At 39.7% G+C, this 20,164-nt stretch overlaps 2 protein-coding genes across 10 annotated transcripts in view; both read right to left on the minus strand.

Annotated features, from left to right (window-relative positions):
• Window positions 1-20,164, minus strand: part of Rhp (GTP-Rho-binding protein rhophilin) — a 227,250-nt gene that overhangs the window by 65,884 nt on the left and 141,202 nt on the right. For all 9 annotated transcript variants that reach the window (XM_070283104.1, XM_070283062.1, XM_070283016.1 and 6 more), the window contains 3 exons: window positions 11,857-12,010; window positions 11,347-11,805; window positions 10,678-10,822 (listed from right to left, as the gene is read on the minus strand). In XM_070283104.1, coding sequence (XP_070139205.1) covers window positions 10,678-10,822; window positions 11,347-11,805; window positions 11,857-12,010 — 758 coding nt within the window. The remainder of the gene's footprint in view (window positions 1-10,677; window positions 10,823-11,346; window positions 11,806-11,856; window positions 12,011-20,164) is intronic.
• Window positions 1,201-3,721, minus strand: LOC122321329 (uncharacterized). The gene is made up of 2 exons (XM_043211154.2): window positions 3,579-3,721; window positions 1,201-3,527 (listed from the first exon to the last, which is right to left on the minus strand). Exon 2 carries the CDS (start codon window positions 3,001-3,003, stop codon window positions 1,201-1,203), a length of 1,803 nt encoding a protein of 600 aa, XP_043067089.1. The 5' UTR covers window positions 3,004-3,527; window positions 3,579-3,721.

The following is a 20,164-nucleotide window of genomic DNA, read 5'->3' on the forward strand; positions in this document are numbered from 1 at the left end:
TGGGCTCCGTTCCCTGGCACCACTTCTCGCGGCGCACAAGCGTAGGCAGGTACTCCATGGTGGGACTCCACATGGTCCCTCGGCGCGACTTCTTCCAGGGTATGGCGCAGCACTCGCTTGACGCAATGCACCATCTGCTCCCATACTCCGCCTCTGTATCCTCTCCGTCTCGAACGCGTCTCCAAATCGTCTGGCCTCCTTGTCGGCTCCCACGAAGTTCTTGCTCACCTCGTACACATCCGGGTCTCGATCGTCGTTACCATCTCTCCAAAGGAATCGTTGGGAACATCGATCTCCAACCTTGGCTGCAGTATTAAACACAAGCCGGACCTCACCGGGCTTGTTCGGGGTTTCGACACCGAATCGTGGCAAATTCCATAGCTTGTCGCTCTTCACCGCGACCTCATCCGGCTGCAATTTCCTCGCATATCCTTTGGACACGTCCTTGATGATCCGAACGTATCCTAGCGCCAACGGCCCGTTGCGCTTCAACTTCTCGACGTTGATCAGCCGTCTGTGTGCCATCTCGTAGCTCCGTGGCAGCACAGCGTGGTCCTCCTTCCAGAGCAATCCCGTCTGGTCGCGACGCCCCACTTTCACCGTGGTGTCGTCGAGGATCCTTTGGGCCCGCGCGTCGTCGCTGGCTGCGACCGGTTGCGCGAGCTTCACACCAAAGCCTTCCATCTCGACGTAGTCCTCCACCATCTTTTCCATCGTGTCCTCCACTGACACGGCTAGAAGGCAGGACCTCGGTGACGGCGTAGTTAATTGTCCACTTACTGGCCCAAACACAACCCATCCAAGCTCGGTTGCGGCCACGAACGGTCCCTCTCTGGCAAACCGCTTCGTCCTAAGTGGCAATCCCAAATGTCCATGGTCCAGTCCGATGAGCAACTTCGGCACCACGTTGCTGTAAGGCTTCATCGGCAGTCGCGAATCCTTATGAACGCCCTGGACATCTCGTCGACATAACGTCTGCATCGGCAGACTCAGGCTCGAAACGGCGTACACGTTCCTCAACGGGTGACGAGTGAGCTTCCCAGCTCCACTGATCTCCAGGCTCACCACGTTGGTAGGCTCCCTGCTTGCTCTTCCTCCAAACCATTGGATGTTCAGTTGTCGACGTTCGCCTTGCACTCCCAGATCCCTCCGTAGCTCATCGTCGATCATCGTGACGGAGGATCCTTCATCTAATAGCGCCTATGTGTCCACCTGGCGACCAGCTCCGTACAGCGTTACTGGCAGTATACGGAACAAAAGTCGGCCTCCTTTGACGTCAATACTCAAGTTCCTCTGCATGGGCGCCTCCGCTGGCTGCGGGGCCCTTCTCTCCTGGCTGTTCCTGCGGACAGCCGACTCCTGGGTCCTCTCGTGGTCCCTGTAACCACCTCGTGGCGAAGACCTCCTGTCCGGGCTGCGTCTGGAAACTGGTGACATCTGGTTCCCTCCGTTGTGGCGCCTGAAACCACCTCGCTGCTCCGGCCGTCTTCGCCCTTCGTCCTCTTCATGTAGCAGACGGTGATGCAATCTGCGGCATCCGTTGATCTGGCACTCGCCATGCACATCGCAGGATCTGGCCGCATGCCCACTCCGTAAGCATGTGAAGCAGAGCCGATGCCTCTTCACCATGCTCCATCTGCCCGGTGGCGAAGCTCCAATGAATTCGCTGCAACTCGTCGTAGCATGTTGACCTTCACAAATTGGACAACCTCCATGCCGGTCATCCCGCTGCTCGTATCCGTTCTGGTCGACGCTCGCGTGTAGAACTCGACGCCTCGGCTCCTTTCCATCGACGTCCAAAATCGTACACACGATGTTCGCGTACTCCTGTAGCCACGCGCTGAAGTGCGCTACAGTGGGAAAGGGCTGGATCGATGCAGCGTGCCTGGCCCAATCCACTCGTTTGCTGGTGGGAAGCTTTGCCACAAGCTCCTCCATGAGTGTGGGGTTTCCCAGATGTTGCTCCGCCTTTGCCGACTGCAAGAAGGCCGTGAGGTTACTCACTCTGGTTGCGAAGGGGACGATCCTCGCCAGTTGCTGCTCCGAAATCGGCTGAACCTCTCGCACGCTGTTCAGCTGGCTGCGTATAAGCTGCTCCGGTCGGCCAAACCTAAACCGCAGCTGCTCCATCACGGCTCTGACGTTTGCAGGGTGAATCAGCAGCGACTTCACTGTCTCGCGTGCTTCATCCTTCAGCGCCTTCAAAAGCCTCTGGTTGTTCTCCAGATCCGTGCAGTTGTACGCTTGGGTCGTCTCTACAAATGCACAATTAAAGATGGGCCAATCCTCGGGCTGCCCTCCAAATATAGGCAAGTCCGGGAGCCTCCTTGGTCCATTAGCTTGGGTTCCATTCGGCGTCATCCAGGCGTAGGATCCAACAAATGGTGATGCAGTTGCTACGTTGTGGATGCTCCCGCCCGGTAGCGCGAATCCATGCGCTGTCTGCGCAGCACTTATAGCGCACAGTGGGTTGCTAGTCGTTAGCAACGGTGGTCCACTCCAAGATGGCGGCAGCGTGTAGGTCCCACTGGTCGCACCGAAACTGCTATATGGGTCCGGCCCGACCCCGTTAGTTGGTGCCTCACCGTTCGATGTGGCGGTTAATGGCGGTCCGCTCCACGATGGCGGCCGCTCCGACGCTCCACTGTTGGCGCCATTTGCGCTTGGGCCAACTGCGATTGGCGCGCAATTGGCGGTGCTTGCTGTGTCCATGGCTTTGACCTTCTTCAGCTCGTTCTCCAACGCCGTAATCCTCTCCAATAGGTACGCCGTGAGTGGCTGGCTCACCTCCGGCTCTGAACTCGCAGCTGCTGTTACAGTGCTCCTTGGTTGGGACGCTACTGTAGTCGCTGTAGTGGCTGGGCGAGAAATGGCCGCCGCCGTGGTTATGTTAACCCTTGGCCGGCTTTCTGCTGCACTACTCACTGGCTGCTGATCCGCTCGCGTTGTAGGTGTGGCTTCCCCTCCGTTCAGCCGGGAACTCCTCCTGGGGGAATGCTGCATCTCGAGATATCCAAATCCAAATATAATATGGTCCAAATATGGCGCTGCGCCGCGCTCCAAAATGGCGGACCTGTGCCGTCTGGCCGCTGATGCTTGGCGCTCCTTGCGCCTCCTGACGCTGGCTGCGTCTCCTGAACCGACGCTGGCTGCGTCTCCTGAACCGACGCTGGCTGCGTCTCCTAAACCGACGCTGGCTGCGTCTCCTGAACCGACGCTGGCTGCGTCTCCGTGTCGCTGGCTGCGACTCCGTCCGTACTCAGTGTTTGGCGCTGGCTGCGCCGTCTATGTCGCTGGCTGCGACTCCTCTGCTGGTACGGGAACTGCGCTCCGTGCGCTCCTGGCAACTCTCTAGCTGGTCGTCGAGCCGTCCTCCAGCGCAAGTTGGCTTGCAGTCTCCCTAGGACTGCGAATAAAAGCTGTTGTTTTGTGTCATGTGGAGTTGCCTTAAACGGCTCCCCACACGCGTAGGTCCGAAGAAAGGGGTACTTCAAAGGCCTTGGCTGTGGCTAACGGAACGTTTTATTCTATAAATTCATACATTAGTTTACAATTCAAATATTAATCCTTCTTCTTACCGCAGTGTGCCCTCCTACAATCAACAAAACAATGAATGGCACTTTTTGGCGGCATTCACACTACCGCTATTAGTAGGCCCGTAATTCCGACAACTTAAAATACTACATTTCCTAATAATACTGACTTAACTATCGATAACAATGTTTTTGACCGTCGACAAACGACAATAATTTAATAAAATCTCACAATAACCCAAATTAATAACAAGTGCCTGAAAAATTGTAAACAAAAAAGGTAAACAAGTCCATCAGCTGTTTTCGTGTCTTCACCCTCCCCTAAAAATCATTCCATCGTTAGAGTAGGCATGCACAAGCCTCTTGCAGAAAAACAAAAACTTAAAAGCAATCGGCGTTTTAAGTGACTCCGACTGAAATATACTCTGACACTTTCTCACATTTTACTACTAACACTTAATCTTATTCCTAAATAAATTAAAAATGTATGCTGAAATAATAAAAAATATAATATAAAAAATAATATAATTTCTTTCGTCATTTCATCAAATAACGAATACCCGAATTTGGTTAGGGTAGCAAGCCTGAAAAGTAAGAAAAATCAAAATTTTGTGCGCTGGCTTCGAAACGAAATCGCACGCACACATACACCCGTGTATGTGAATGTGTGACACGCATACATACGAAGATCAACCGAAGCGCAGGCCAACCTTCTTCATCGCGCTCCGTTTAGAGACTGAGAAACAGAAAACATTTAATGCGAGAATGAGCGTAAGATGAACGAACGATGAGCGTAAGAGAGCGTAAGAAATCCGCTCTGGGGCCTGCTGAGGCCTGTCGCAAGAAATTTTTGCGTCCATTTTCGTTGTATGAAATGGGTTGTCTATATGCTGTATGGTTAGTGGTTATATGCAACAAAAATAACAAACACAAATGAAGTTATTATAGCATTGAAAGGTTATTTTAGATCGTATAGTAGACTTGTATCGTCTTGGATAGGGGCAGTTGTTTTACATCTGAGGATTTTAAGAAATTTCTCGAAGATTATAATGTTAAGCATGTAAAAATAGCAACAGGGTAACCTCAAGCTAATGAGCAGGTGGAAAGAATTAATCGAGCCGATGATAGCGAAATTGGCAGACTCAGAAAAGGGATTGCATTGGGATACAGTCATTGAAGATGTTGAGTTTTCGTTAAACAATACAAAGCAGAGAAGCATTGCGCAAATTCCGAGCAAAATTTTATTTGGAATTGCCCAAAAAGGAGAGGTTGTAGATGAATTAAGACAAAAGTTAGAAGAATTAGATAATACCGATAATGTTAGGAATTTAGACAAAATTAGGAAAAAAGAAACAGAGTCTCAAACAAAGATAATGAAAAAAAAACAAAAGACAATGAAAGAAAAAGAAAAGATGAAAAAAAGAAAGAGAGTTCAAAAAACAAGGTAGGTGATTATATCGTGGTTAAAAATTTTTATTGTGTGGTTGGAGTTACAATAAAGTTAATACCCAAACATAAGGGTTCATTCGTAATAGACAAAGTTTTTAAAAATGATAGGTATTTAAATAAAGATATTGAAGGTTTGCAATCACGTATTCCATATCGAGGAGTCTGGAGAAGTCAGAACATTTAAAATTCGATAGGTAAACGAAAATTAAGCTCGAATGTTATGTAAACTTTTGAAAATAAATAACTAATAGTATCTAAGCCAAATATATGTAAGAATCAATTGTAATAAAAGATATATCACAAAATCAGGGGATCTTTAAAAGTCAGGACGGTCGAATTGTAGCAGGATTGCTACTTATTGTACCTATATATATGTATGTTAACTGGAAATGTATAGCATAACTGTAAACGGTTGTTAGTGTAAATCAGTGTTGCTGCATTTCTCTCTCAGCGAGTTATGAGGGTTGATGCGGATGACGAGTTGAGAGCGGAGTCAGTCGAACGCCAGCAGTGATCTTAAGGGGTTATATACAGTTGTACCGCGCAAGAATATGGAATTTTTTCGATTTTTTTTTGACACCATAAAAAATATTTATGAAAAATGTTTTACCGACTTTGTTTAGTACATGTTTTTGGGTACCTAATTAAATTTTTTCATAAAAAAATATTACATAACAAAAATGTTATAGCCGAATTCCCGAATCGTCTTTTTTCGATGGTGTCTTGCGGTGGACAGGATTTCTCGAAAACCGTTCATCCGAAATCCAAAATTCAAAAAAGTTTAGTTAGTATATTGTATTGTCTAGTCCGTGAACGAGGGATTTTTAAAAATTTTGATTTAAAAAAAAATGGCGACGTTTTTAACAAAAAATGTACTTTTTCAAGGTATAAGATTTTCGTTTTTTGTGCTTTAAAAAAGGAGTTTTCAAAAAAAAATCCTCGTTCACGGACTAGCTAATATCATAATAAATAGGTGGTCAAAATTTGGTGTTGATCGGATTAGTAGTTTTTTAGTAATCGTGTCCACCGCAAAGGTAATTTCCCAAAAAAAAGATTCTGAGATAATCGCGTTTAAAGTTTCAAGTTTGTTCAAGTTTTATATGCAGATATTGCGCTATAAATAGCAACAGCTTCGGTTCTAATGCTCTGATCATTATGCATTTTTGTGAGAGTATTCCCAATAGAATATACTTTAAGAATATGCAATAAAAAAAAAATCGATATTTTCATATATCACAACTGTATTCTGGTGTTCTGCTTCAGAGACATTTGTTATATCCCTACATGTTTTGAGTCATGATCATTGTAATTCAATTTGCAATGAGTCTCTACCACACTTTAGACAAGGAGGATAAGAGATTTATTGGGCAATATGACTCTGAAAAAACCTCTGGTTTTCCACGATTGTGCATCATTATAAACGCAGACAGGTTCCACTGCTTTGAGAGTATAGGATCGCTCGGGGTTTAGGATATCGATTGCCCGGGGTTTAATTTTTTAGCAGAAATTGGATGACTTCAGTTATTTCCTCAATTTTTATAGGATTCATAGGCAATGAAATATGCAATAGAGTCTCTAAGCTCTTATGGGTCTCTCTAATTTGTTCAAAGTTAGCAAAGTTAAAAGGAGTACAGCGATTTTCCAGATGCTGCCCAAAAACATTGGTCTGCTTCAGTTCATTTTTTGCCAGAACACAGTCAGGACATCGGACTAGAATCTGTCTAAAGAATTGACGTTTGAGAGATTTTGTGCTCTTTTATAGTAAGTAATTTGCGTCAATTTGCGTGTAGTCCATAGAGGAAAAGTAATGCTCGAATAAATCGCTTCAGAGTTTCCCCTAAAACTACTCTTAATTTTCTCTCTGCCTGGTGCCACAATTGTCGGTCCATGGGATCTTGAGAACGGATTGTTGTTCTTCTAAGGCCTTTTACCTCTGTACCTCTGCCCGACTGTATCCTATTTGGGAGCCAACATTCGGTCAGTTTTTTTGACTTTTTTTTAGATTTTTTATTGCAATAAATTGTTTTATTATGATATTCTCATAAGGATCGGCCAACTATATCCGATGTTTGCGATATATATCCGAATTTAATTGCAAGTACTTTTGTAACTTTGGCTCCGCCCGAAGTTAGCTTTCCTTTCTGGTTGTAATTGTGACTGAGATTGAAGATCATGTAGATGGCGCTGACCCGTTCCATTTTCATTTTTACCATCAAGGTATAAGATAAACCTCCACAATTGGTTGTAGAAATGTAAAGCATTTGCTGAGTATGATGATGTCAAGTTGACAGTTGTTGCTGAAGATTTTTTGTGATTTTACCCCATTGTTTTCATCTTTACAGAATCCATAGATCGTCTAAGGTCATTTTGATACCACTGGCAACCTTTGCAGTTAGCAGAATGAATTCTTCCGGTGTATACAGATAGGCACTTCGCTGTGTGGCTAAATTCTTGGAATCGTATGAATTGAGCAATTTCTGATGATTTGCGCATCCTTTTTATTTTCACTCGTTTACGGAAAAGTGTTCCTATATCATATACATATAGCATTAATTCTTAACTTGTTTATTATTAATAAAAAAAATACTCTATATTTTACATTACAGTTCGATCATAATCTTGGGTTATATACCTGAAGAGAATCTTAAACATATTTTTTTAATATTAATAAAAATATGTTCAATTTTACATCTCGGTTCGATCATTATCTTGTGTTGTGTACCTGAAAAGCATCGAAGTCAAATGTTTTGAAATTGGTTAAAATTTCACTGGTTTATGTGCTATGATGAAGTCCCCTAACTTTCATTCTTTGAGGCTTTTCTTCCTTCATTTTGTAAGTATAAGTAATAAGTAATCGAATAATTATGTAATAAGTGACTAGTAAACGAATACTATATTTCGATTTTATCAAAATGGTAAACCATAACTCAATAACTTTAGGAGTCTTTGGAAAGGATTTTAACCGTAACTTCTTGATTACCTTTAACTATTATGTTATTTAAGTTAGTGACCTCAGCAATAAAATCATATAGATCATTAAAATCATTAAACTATTAAAATTATTTGCGGTGGTTTTATATTATCCTTAAGGGGAGGGTAAGGTATTAAATTTTTTTTTTTGCCATTTTTTTTTTATTTTTTAAATTGAATGCATAATATTTGAAGAATATTGTGTCAAAATTTCAAGTCAATTAAAGCAAAATTGACGAAGTTATTAGTTATTGACGAAGTTGCTTATAAACGTTTTACACTGGATTTTTTTGTGTTTAAAACTTTAAAGCGTTTTTCCCACAACTCACGTTTTCAAAGTCGGTGCCCCTCATAACTTCAAAACTACTGCACCGATCCTTTTGAAATTTTAAACACCATTTCTGTACATATTTTACAAGGTAACGCTGTCGAGTTTTTTTTTTTGTTCATAATTTTGATTTCGCAATGACAAATTAACCGATTTTTTCCCAAAAAATTAAGTTTTTCACTTCAAAGTCTTCGAAAAAATTAAAAAATTGCAATTTTCAAAAAACCTTTACAGCGTTACCTGGGGCGAACTATTATCTAACGAATGAATTTTTATTTTTTGATTACAAATGATCCAGCACCGAGTTATGAGGGGCACCGCAATTCAACTTTTTTTGGCGACACGTCCGGACAATTGCTACCATTGCCATATTTTTAAATATTTTTTTGTAAAAATTTGATAAAACATTCTTCTAATGTCCTATTTTAATATAGCTTTGGTTGAATAAATAAATTTTAACTGTGTCGTCAGGAAAACAATCACAAAAACATGGCTTTTTTCGCATGATTTGACCGTACCCTCCCCTTAACTTGGAGAATGCTGTGTAGGAGGCGGTAGCACTGCGGAGGCAGGTTGTCCTTACTCTGAACGAGGGGATCGTGAAGATACTGGAAGGGTCGGAACACCGGGCTCAATACGGATTCAATCACGTAACGGTCAAACACGTAACAAAAACAAACACGGAGCCGAACGAAGAGAGACACCCGGAAGGAATGTCGGATGAGGAGCAGGACATCCTGGAAGGGTACACCTCGGAGGAGAGCGACTTGGCAAGGGCTCTTAGAGGCGTCGGGATGGAGGAGGATTCTCTGCTGAGCTCCGAGACGAAAGTAGAGGTTACTTTGGTGGAGAATCACACGGATGTCTCTGACAATCTTCCAGATAAGCCTCCACCACAGTAAGACGGCATATGTAGTGTGCCTTATATAGCTGATCTTGGTAAAAAGGACTGTTGAGGCGACAATAGGAGAAGAGTCTATTCAAAGATACGTCAGAAGAGGCTCTCCGCAAGGAGGTGTACTCCTGAAATAGTGGGCTGATCCCTATTGAAATTTTAATTAATGAAACCAATTTATTAGAATAAAAAATTTAAAAAGAAACCCAAGCTTCTGTCTTCAAAAATACCAAGGTTGGTGTTTTTAACAATTACCAAATAATATTTCCGATCGTTCAGTTATATGGCAGCTATAAGATATAGTCGGCTGATCCTTAGGAAATTTGGTAGGTCGGATTAGACCAATAATAGATTACAATAGATACATTATTTTGCCAAAAATAGAATCCATACAGAATCCCAACTATCTAACTCTTAAAATACCAATGTTATTGGTATGTAGGCAATTCCGACCAAGCAGTTATATGATAGCTATAGGACAGATCCGACTTGTACACTGCGTGCCAATTTCAAGCCCATAACTTTAAAACTGAGAGATAGTTCGCGTAGAAACAGAAAAACAGAGGGAGAGACGGACATGCTTTTATCAAGTCAGGAGGTGATCCTGATCAAGAACATACTAGGGATTAAGGGATATTATAGGGTCGCATATGTCTCCTTCACTGCGTTTTCTACTTTTGACCAAAATTAAAATACTCTCTGTAAGGATATAAAAACGGGACATCACCATATATCAAAATCTCCTTTAAAACTGTAATGTTAGTTGGCCTACTGAATAAAAGACAAGTGATTTTACTAGTATTTTACAAAAATCTTTTTGTTTGTACCACAAATTAAACGTGTGTGTAAAAAACAAGTAAAATTTCAGAGAAATTTGAGTGGAAGTGTTTTGTGTGGCACCCCTGATAATTTGGTGCGTAAATTTGATATAGATACTAAATCAGATACTCAAATTCCTAAAAAGTTCGGTGAACTATATCTAATAAGTTCGACACATGTATTGTATGTATCCAAAATGTATCGACACATCTTTCCAAATAACTCCATCTTACATCTAACTAACTTCTAAGGTAAATCTAAGGTAACCTTACAAGGTAAATCACATTCGCCTCCGCCCGAAGCTTTTCGTTCTTGTTTTAGATTAAATAAAGGGAAGACGGTTTCAATACCAGAAGGTACATATACTTAAAACTTACAAATGCCATATCGCAAAGAAAATAATAAATAGCATATTTATAACTATTAAACTAATAATAAGTAATTAAAAATTACGACATATCTTACATTTTATTTAATTTGTCTATTACAAAATATATCAAATATCAAAGAAAACGGTATATACTATATTGTATATATGTTTATGGGAAATCGTGTGCATTACTCCTGTTTGCCTGTCCGACAATATATAATATATAATTTATGTATTTATAATGTATTGTGTTATAATAATTTAAATGTAATTTATTTTTTTAACAATAATTTAAAGCACAAAAAACACCTACCTTTATAAAGCTCAGCCTTAAGTGGTACTAGTCCTGCCCAACACTCGGGCAAACACTTATGTGTATTATTCGCTTGAATATTTGTATGCATCTGAAGGTACTCAGTTGACAATTGTGCAGCCTCTCCGGCTAAATCTCGGAACAACTACAGATATTTTTAGAAATATAATATTAACAAGGAAGGAAAGCTAACTTCGGTCGGAGCCGAAGTTGATATACCCTTACAGTCATGATCGGATATAAATTGTTATGAAAATTTAATTATAAAACCAATTTGTTAGAATACATGATTAAAAAGAACTTCCCAGGCTTCTATAAAAAAATTACCAAAGTTGGTATTTTCACCAAAAACCATTTCCGATCGTTCATTTATAATGCAGCTATAAGATACAGTTGACCCATCCTCATGGAATTTTGTATCAAATGGTCGAATCAAATGGTCCAAAATAGAATCTGTAGGAAGTTCCAACTTTCTGTCTGCAAAAACACGAAAGTTCAGTCATTTTCGATTGTTCAGTTATATGGCAGCTATAGTCAGCAGATTCTTATAAAAAAAAAGTCCGACATACAATATCTAAACTCTCTAACTCTAAAAATATATGTTAACACCCGACAATAAGAATATTCACTTCTGTAACCATGCGTTATGCCAAAAGCTCTCGCACTTACGTTTATATTTTCAGGTACACATAATACTTCAGTCTGTAGCTGAAACTTTGCAAAAAGACACTCTCGAGCCTGAGAAAGCATAAGGGAAACCAATACTTCAAGAACTTGTGGCTTAAGATCCATTGATGGTGCGTTCGTAAAAGTATCAAAAATATGACGGAAAATACCCGCTGCTCTTAAAAAACTGTCCACCGATGCGTCCAAGCCATCAGCAGTTGTACGGTCATGACGCGTACCTATCTGAGTGTATATGGCGCCTAAATTAAACAGAGTGCAGGCCTTTTCAAAGGATATGGTGCGCTGACAGGAAGGCACTCCTGTGAGGGAGTCATACCACTCAAAAAAAATTCCTATGTTTCGATCAGGCGGAATAAAGCGCCGCTCCACATAATACAGCAGATTGTAGTATCGAAAGAGTAGCGCAGTACCAAAGGCATCCCTCGAAGGTGTTTTACAAGCCTGCATAGAAGTGATACAAAAAATTACATATAGATTAATAGTAGAACATACCTGTCTGGTGTCTGTAATATCTGCTATAGCGTCCAAATAGGTTGAGGGCTCTTCGCTGTAATGTTCCAAAATAAAATCTGAAAAGGCTTCCATAAAATCAATTTCCTTTGTTTCCTTTAGGCCCAAAGGTATCATGGGCATTACTCCGTTGTGACTAAGAATAAAAATAATATATATAAGATACATTAATGTAATCTATATAGATAGGAATGGATTGTATATGGAATGATAAATTGAATAATTCTTTAGAGGCATTGCAAATAAGTAAAAACCGAATAAAAAACAAACATAGTCAGCGGAATAGCCAGCAGCCCGGCGATCTTCCAAAGATATTAGAACAACTCCTGAAAGGCATAAAATGTTGTGGAAAAAATATTTTGATGACATCATCATTTCAGCACAGACTAGGGAACAACATTTACAGAGTATTGATCAAGTTCTTGGTGTTCTTCAGGAAAACGGTATCAGATACTTGGGAAGAAGAATAACCGCAAACGGTTCTTCAACAATTGGATGCGTTTAAGGGTAACTATATTTTGGGACATATTTTATCCCACATTATTCGCAGTTGGCAGCACCCTTGAACCAACTTCGCAGAAAAAATTAACCATACATTTTTGAGCCTCAACAGCAGCAAGCATTCACAGATCATAAAGTTTCACATTATAAGCGCAACTGAACTAGCTCATTTCGATGAAAAAGTTACCGCTAGTACTAGCCTCATCCTCATACTTTGGTAGTAGTAGTGTTTTTTTATCTTCAAAACCAAATCAAACAAGAAAGCAAAGCTAACTTCGGGCGGAGCCGAAGTTTATATACCCTTGCAGCTATAACCGGATATATATCGCAAAAATCGGATATAGTTGGCCGATCCTTATGATTACATCATAATAAAACCAATTAATTACAATAAAGAATCTAAAAAAAAGTCCCAAGCTTCTATCTTCAAAAATTCGAAAGTTGATATTTCTACCAAATACCATTTCCGATCGTTCAGTTATATGTCAGCTATAAGATATAGTCAACCGATCGTTATGAAATTTGGTAGATCGGATTGACTGACCAAAAATAGAATGTGTACCAAGTGCCAGCTTTCTATCTTCAAAAACACGAAAGTTGGGTCATTTCCGATCGTTCAGTTATATGGCAGCTATAAGATATAGTCGGCCGATCCTTATGAAATTTGGCATGTCGTATTATTTTGCCAAAAATAGCTCTCATGTCAAATTTGAACTCTCTAACTCTAAAAACACCAAAGTTATACCATTTCCGATCAATCAGTTATATGGCAGCTATAGGATATAGTCGGCCGATCCCGGCCGTTCCGACTTATATACTGCGTGCAAAGGAAAGAAGGGTGTGTGCAAAGTTTCAAGACGATAGCTTTAAAACTGAGAGACTAGTTTGCGTAGAAACAGACAGACGAACAGACGGACAGACGGACAGACGGACAGACGGACATGCTCATATCAACTCAGGAGGTGATCCTGATCAAGAATATATATACTTTATAGGGTCGGAGATGTCTCCTTCACTGCGTTGCACACTTTTGGACAAAATTATAATACCCTCTGCAAGGGTATAAAAAGAAGGCCTCTTTATCTTAATATGGAAGAAAATATATTTTAAATTCAATGAAAAGCCGTTTGTAACTATTTTGAATCCAGGCAAGCATCTTCCACTGATGACATTAAATATACTACAACGCTGGACCATCACACTATGGTCCAGCCAACCACTTTTGTTGGCAAAAATCCATTTTTTAATCCAGTTATTTTTCATAAAAAAAAAATTGTTTCAAAAATAAAAAATTTGAATTAAATTGTATATAAATCAATTCAATTGTATCAATTGTTCAATTGTATATAGTCCGAATAGCCACTATCAACCACTTTTTTTTGGAATTTTCATTTTTAGTTCGTAGCCTCAAATTCAACAACTTAGATTTTCCGTGTGGAAGTATATCAAGGGCCAAGTATCCAAGGAGAATTCTATTGCCGAATTTTTTAAAACGGTAATTGTCGGCAATATTTCTTAGGAAATTATTCAAGATTTTGAAGATGCTGGCAAGAAATTTTGTTATCGCTTGGCGACAAAATGGATAAGTTGCAGGCATAATGCAAATGTATTTCAAAGCAGACATTCTGATTGGCTAAACACACAAACGTGTTTATCAGTTGGCCCGAAAAACAATTCAGTGGGACGCCCTGCATTGACATATAGTCAAATATCCTGTGGGATACTTTGGAGAGGAGGAAGCTGAAGCGCAAAACAAAATATACAAATCAGATCGCTTGCATCATGCACGGAAGTCCAAACGAATAAATAATTTTTGGGACGTCTTCCACCGAGCAATGGATACACCTGATCCAATTATTTCGTCGGTCTACCTTGATAGACGAATAAAGAAACAAACAAAACTAAAACTTCCGACTGAAGTTTTGGAAATGCTATCAAGCGAAGGTGGTCCTTCAGAGGACTATTAAGGTTCAGGTTGGTTTAAGAACCAATTCCAGTATATAACAAGAAAGGAAAGATAACTTCGGACGGAGCCTAAGTTGATATACCCTTGCAGTTAAAACCGGAAAAATATAATCTGTACCAAGTTCCAGCTTTCTATCTTCAAAAACACTAAAGTTTGGTTATTTCCGATCGGTCAGTTATATGGCTGCAATAGCAACAAATTTGAAGTCTTTGAGTTTCATGTCGATAGCTTTAAAACTGAGAGACTAGTTTGCGTAGAAACAGACAGACGGACAGACCGACATGCTCATATCAACTCAGGAGGTGATCCTGATTAAGAATATATATACTTTATAGGGTCGGAGATGTCTCCTTCACTACGTTGCACACTTTTGGCCAAAATTATAATAACCTCTTAGTTAATTTATTTTTTAGTTCAATTAAGAGTTATGATTGTTCTTGGCGTAAAAAAAATTATATTAAAAGCCTTCGTGTTCACCTCAAATTAAAAAAAAAAAAACATGAAAGGAAAGCTAACTTAGTGTCAATCGTGTCAACTTTTGCGCTACCTAAAATTTTTTTTTTTTAATAGCAGGATAACGTTTGTTTAAAACTGTCCTTTAGGGACAACCATTAAATGTTATCACATAAACTTCACTTATAGATAATTTTAAATATTAAAATGGTAGAAATAAATTAGAGTAATAAGGGGAGATCCAGCGGATGTGTCCTTCTTAGTCTTCTGGGCTGCTCGCTGTTGTCCAGCAGGGAGCTGGCCAACAGGTTCGGGTGATTATGAAGCCTCTGCATGTAACGTGCGCTGCTTCTTTGTATCTCGTCCTTGACCCAAGGGAAATTGAGAACCTCGTGGATGGTGCGATTGTCATGATAGACGTGGGCCCCAGTGGCGATTCGAAGGGCTCTATTTTCGAACGTTTGTATAGTTTGGACATTCGTCTTGCTCGCAGTGCCCCAGAGCTGTATGCCTTACGTCCAGATTGGGCGTATTATTGCCTTGTAAATGAGGAGTTTAGTGGAAGTTCTCAGCTTCGATCTCTTACCCATAAGCCAGTAGAAGGATCAAAGTCTTTGATTAGCCTGTTTCTTCTTCTTAATCAGATGGGGCTTCCAGGTGAGCCTCCTGTCTAGGGTGAATCCCAGGTACTTGGGATTGTCTTTCTGTGGGATTGGAGAGCCGTTGAGGTTAACTGCAGGGCAGTTGCCTTTGCAGAGAGAAAATGTGGTGGCAGCACTTCTCATTATTGACGGCAATGTTCCATCGCTTTGTCCAGTCGCTGTGCAAGTCAAGCTGCAATTGCATCGTTTCGGCTGCCCCTATGGCGCTATCGCTACCTACAAATGCAGAGCCCTACAGTGCACTATGAGGTTTTTGACCTGTTTTTGTGGCATTAATTAATAACTCGGTCAGTTTTAGAGAAATCGACATGAAACTTTACCAATCGTTATTATTTGATCCTAGGCACATATAGTATGAAAATCGTTCGGATCAGGAAACTATATCCTATAGCTCCTATAGGATCGATTTGGTAAAAGTAAAGATCAATTATTGAAATTTAAGGAGCTGATATTTGTTGCTATTTTAATAAAATATAGCAATTGTGAACCAAATCGGATAACGCTTTCCGTGGGAACTATCAGTTTAAAATACCGGATTTCAGTGTTCTTCCATACAAATGCATATAAAAGTTGAAAAAGAAAAATTACTTCATACAGTAGTATTAATCTTATTATTCTTTTTTTTAATTTTCTATAATATATCAATATTATTTTAAAAAAACAATCTGGAATAGGTAAATTCGTCATCTTCGAGACAAACTTTTTTTTCGTATTTGTACGAAAGCATCTCAATTACCTCAATCGGAAGTAAAAGACTCTTTAGTTTTTTATGCATCTCGATAAATTAAGGACTAAATAATTGGATCTGATTTATCCATAGCTCTGTTGAACACATCAGCGAAGGAATGTAATCGGTTGTGCTTTCTTGAATGGTGACGCCTGTCTGATTTATACAGCTTGTTTCAGGACTGAGACGCTTCTTCTCCAAAATAGCCGACTGGAAGCACCGTAATTTCCATTACTTCCATTAAAAATTTTTGGCTTTTTTCTTTCAAAACGGCATTATCCACATTGTTATTTGCATGGCGTTCAAAAAAACATTGTACAGCCATTTGATGCTCAACCCGGCCCCTTTCGCTGTTCCAAGCAGCGACTAAATCGGCATTCGAGAAAGTGAGGTTATCTACGAAAAATTCAAATTGCACCAATAGTGGAGAAAAGTGCACGATACGACTAACAGCCTTTGCTCAGTATTGACAACTCTACAACATACACTTGGACGCATTGAAAACTTTCTATTCCTTCTATTTCAAAACTCTTCCCAAAGTTGAAATTTGATTCCCAAAATTCAGCTTAAGGTGCATCTATAAAATGACAAAATGTTAGTATAGACACGCACAATTAAAACAGTTAATACATTTAACATGTAGTACAAAACTGTGAAATTAGTGTCCATTACTATTTTTCTTTTTAAATGGAGTATTAAACAAATAATCTAATTTCACAGATCACTATGTGAAAATTGAAAACTTAGCGCACGTACTTTGGGATGCAACAGCTGACTTTGCAGCTGTTATGCTAACATATGCTGTTAAGAATTAACATTTTGAGTGTGAGGCATAAAAGTTTGATGTTTTCTTAATACATTCCCATTATTATACCCTTGCAGAGGGTATTATAATTTTGGTCAAAAGTGTGCAACGCAGTGAAGGAGACATCTCCGACCCTATAAAGTATATATATTCTTGATCAGGATCACTTCCTGAGTTGATATGAGCATGTCCGTCTGTCCGTCTGTCTGTCCGTCTGTCTGTTTCTACGCAAACTAGTCTCTCAGTTTTAAAGCTATCGACTTGAAACTTTGCACACACCCTTCTTTCCTTTGCACGCAGTATATAAGTCGGAAAGACCGGGATCGGCCGACTATATCCTATAGCTGCCATATAACTGATTGATCGGAAATGGTATAACTTTGGTGTTTTTAGAGTTAGAGAGTTCAAATTTTACATGAGCGCACGATACGTGGCAAAATAATACGACATGCCAAAATTCGTAAGGATCGGCCGACTATATCCTATAGCTGCCATATAACTGAAAGATCGGAAATGACCCAACTTTCGTGTTTTTGAAGATAGAAAGCTGGAACTTAGTACTGATTATATTTTTGGTCAGATCATCCGACCTACCAAATTTTACAACGATCGGCCGACTATATCTTATAGTTGCCATATAACTGAACGATCGGAAATGGTTCTTGGTAGAAATACCAACTTTCGTATTTTTGAAGATAGAAGTTTGGGACTTTTTTTAGATTTTTTATTTTAGTTAATTAGTTTTATTATGATGTAATCATAGGGATCGGCCAACTATATCCGATGTTTGCGATATATATCCGGTTTTAACTGCAAGGGTATATAAACTTCGGCTCCGCCCGAAGTTAGCTTTCCTTTCTTGTTTTTTTTTAAATCAGAGAACTTTCAAAAAATGATTAACTGTCACATAAAGTGGTCAAAAACCCCATAGTGAAGTGGTCCTCAGGGCCCTATTTCAGGGGCAAAGGAAATTTCTCTGGCCAAGCTACATGCATACAGTATAAATTTGTGAAACATCATACTCACAGCCTACTTTCTGCTATTCTTTACTAATTCTAATGAGTTAAATCACATCAACATATGGAGGGCCGACCACTGGTCTGTAACAACATCAGCTTAAGAGCGTAGTCACTTTGATTTCCCATATGTGACGACATGTGCCTAATCTGCATAGACGCTTTTTCTCAATTCCCATTATTTGTTACAAATGTCATCTACAACAACCAGCAATGCGATTGCCGCACTATCATCCATTTTCGATATTGATGGATAACCAAATATAATGGTTAGTGACATTGGGCCACAATATACTGCCTTCGCAGTATTTTGCAAGCAACATGGTATACCTTATATTACTACAGCACCGTTCCACCCAGCTCCGCCAATCGGCCGGTCATCATGCGCAAGAGTTCGAAAAGTGGATCGAAGGTCCAATCGTTGAATTGGAAAGATGTTGTATAAAGATTGTTCAAGCATTGAACACTATTTTATATACAAATTCCAAAGATAGAGTTTCAAGGGATCGGACCCATGGAAATATGAGATAAACAGCATGGTTTAAAACCGATCCCCTGCAGCCTAACATAAAAAACAGAAACATAAGCATCGTACATAACAAACATAAGCGCATCCGCTTGTCACACTTGAGAAAGGGTCGCATAGCATGTCAACGTGCAGTGCGTTGATAAGTAGTTTTTAATAGTTTTAAGATTTTCATGTATCTTACTTATAAGAGAACTTTGACGAATAAAATCAGTTTCCATAAGGAGCTCATTGGAGTAAGACCTATTTATTTTGGGGCCCCTCTTAACATTTGGTCCTTTGAGACAGCCTGACGTTTTCCCCCCTGTGGTAAGAGACTCAGGTTTAAAAAACTGGCACCTATAAGTGGCTGAGGAAAAATAATAATTTTCAGCCCAAGGTAGCTTAAAAATAAAGGCTGCGATCTGGGTAAAAAAGAACCCAGTTTAAAAACCGTAGTCCCCTGTTGTTTCACCCCAAGAGGTAAGGGACACAGGGTATAAAATAATATAAATGCCAATGAGCATTAAACAAGAGAAAGAGAAAAATATTTTCCTTTCTACAAGTGTGTCTTTATTTCGGAACAATACCGAGATAAAAAATTATATGCAAATCAACGAATAAGTATTTGTGTATTAGCGTAACCGAGGCTTTACATCGGAAAATTTAAAAAACATATATATATTTGTGTTGGCGTATCCGAGGCCCTACATCGGAAAAGTTAAAAGTTAGAAGTAAAACCCCAAAGAAGTTAAAAGTTAAAAGTAAAACCCCAAAGAACCCCCAAACAACATCCACAAAAAGTAAAACCCCAAAGAACCCCCAAACAACATCCACAAAAAGTAAAACCCCAAAGAACCCCCAAACAACATCCACACAAATTAAAACCCCAAAGAACCCCCAAACAACATCCACAAAAAATAAAACACCAAAGAACCCCCAAACAACATCCGCAAAAGTTAAAAAAAAAAATACACCAAAATCAAAAAAAAACCCGTGAAACAACATCAGGAGCAGAAGCGGCAACGGCAACAACATCACGAGCAGCAGCGGCAACAGCAACAACATCACGAGCAGCAGCGGCAACAGCAACAACATCAGGAGTAGCAGCGGCAACGGCAACAACATTAATTAGAAATTAGTCCTCGGCAAGTTTCGTTTTTATTTTTATATATAAACACTTGAATTTAGTTTTTGAACTTAATTTAATTTAAAATAATATATAATGTCGACTAAGGATAAAATTCCAATTATCGAAGACCAGGTGCGCCTCACCCGGCAAACAGATGCGTTTCTCGCAAAAAATTCATATTCAGAAGAGGATAGGGAGGCATTAAAAAATTTGGAGCAAAAATCCTTTACGAACTATAATCATTTGGTTCAACTCGGTCCTGTAGAGCATGACTATTTCTTAAAAAATCACTTAAATAAAGCATGCTATCAAATATTAAGTCCGCCAGCAACAAAATTAAAAAATATATTGGCCAGGATAAGCTTTTTTTGGATTACCTCGAGATAACTTATGTGGAGATTCAGGAAAGGAAAAATGAAACCTTTCCTATAAGAATTAAAAAATTAAGAATGTTTCTTAGTAAAATCGGTACAGTGTCCGATTTACTAAATATTGAAGGGCTCAATAATAAATATATGAACAA

Source organism: Drosophila bipectinata, chromosome XL (genome assembly GCF_030179905.1).
Source record: "Drosophila bipectinata strain 14024-0381.07 chromosome XL, DbipHiC1v2, whole genome shotgun sequence".
Lineage (NCBI taxonomy): Eukaryota > Metazoa > Arthropoda > Insecta > Diptera > Drosophilidae > Drosophila > Drosophila bipectinata.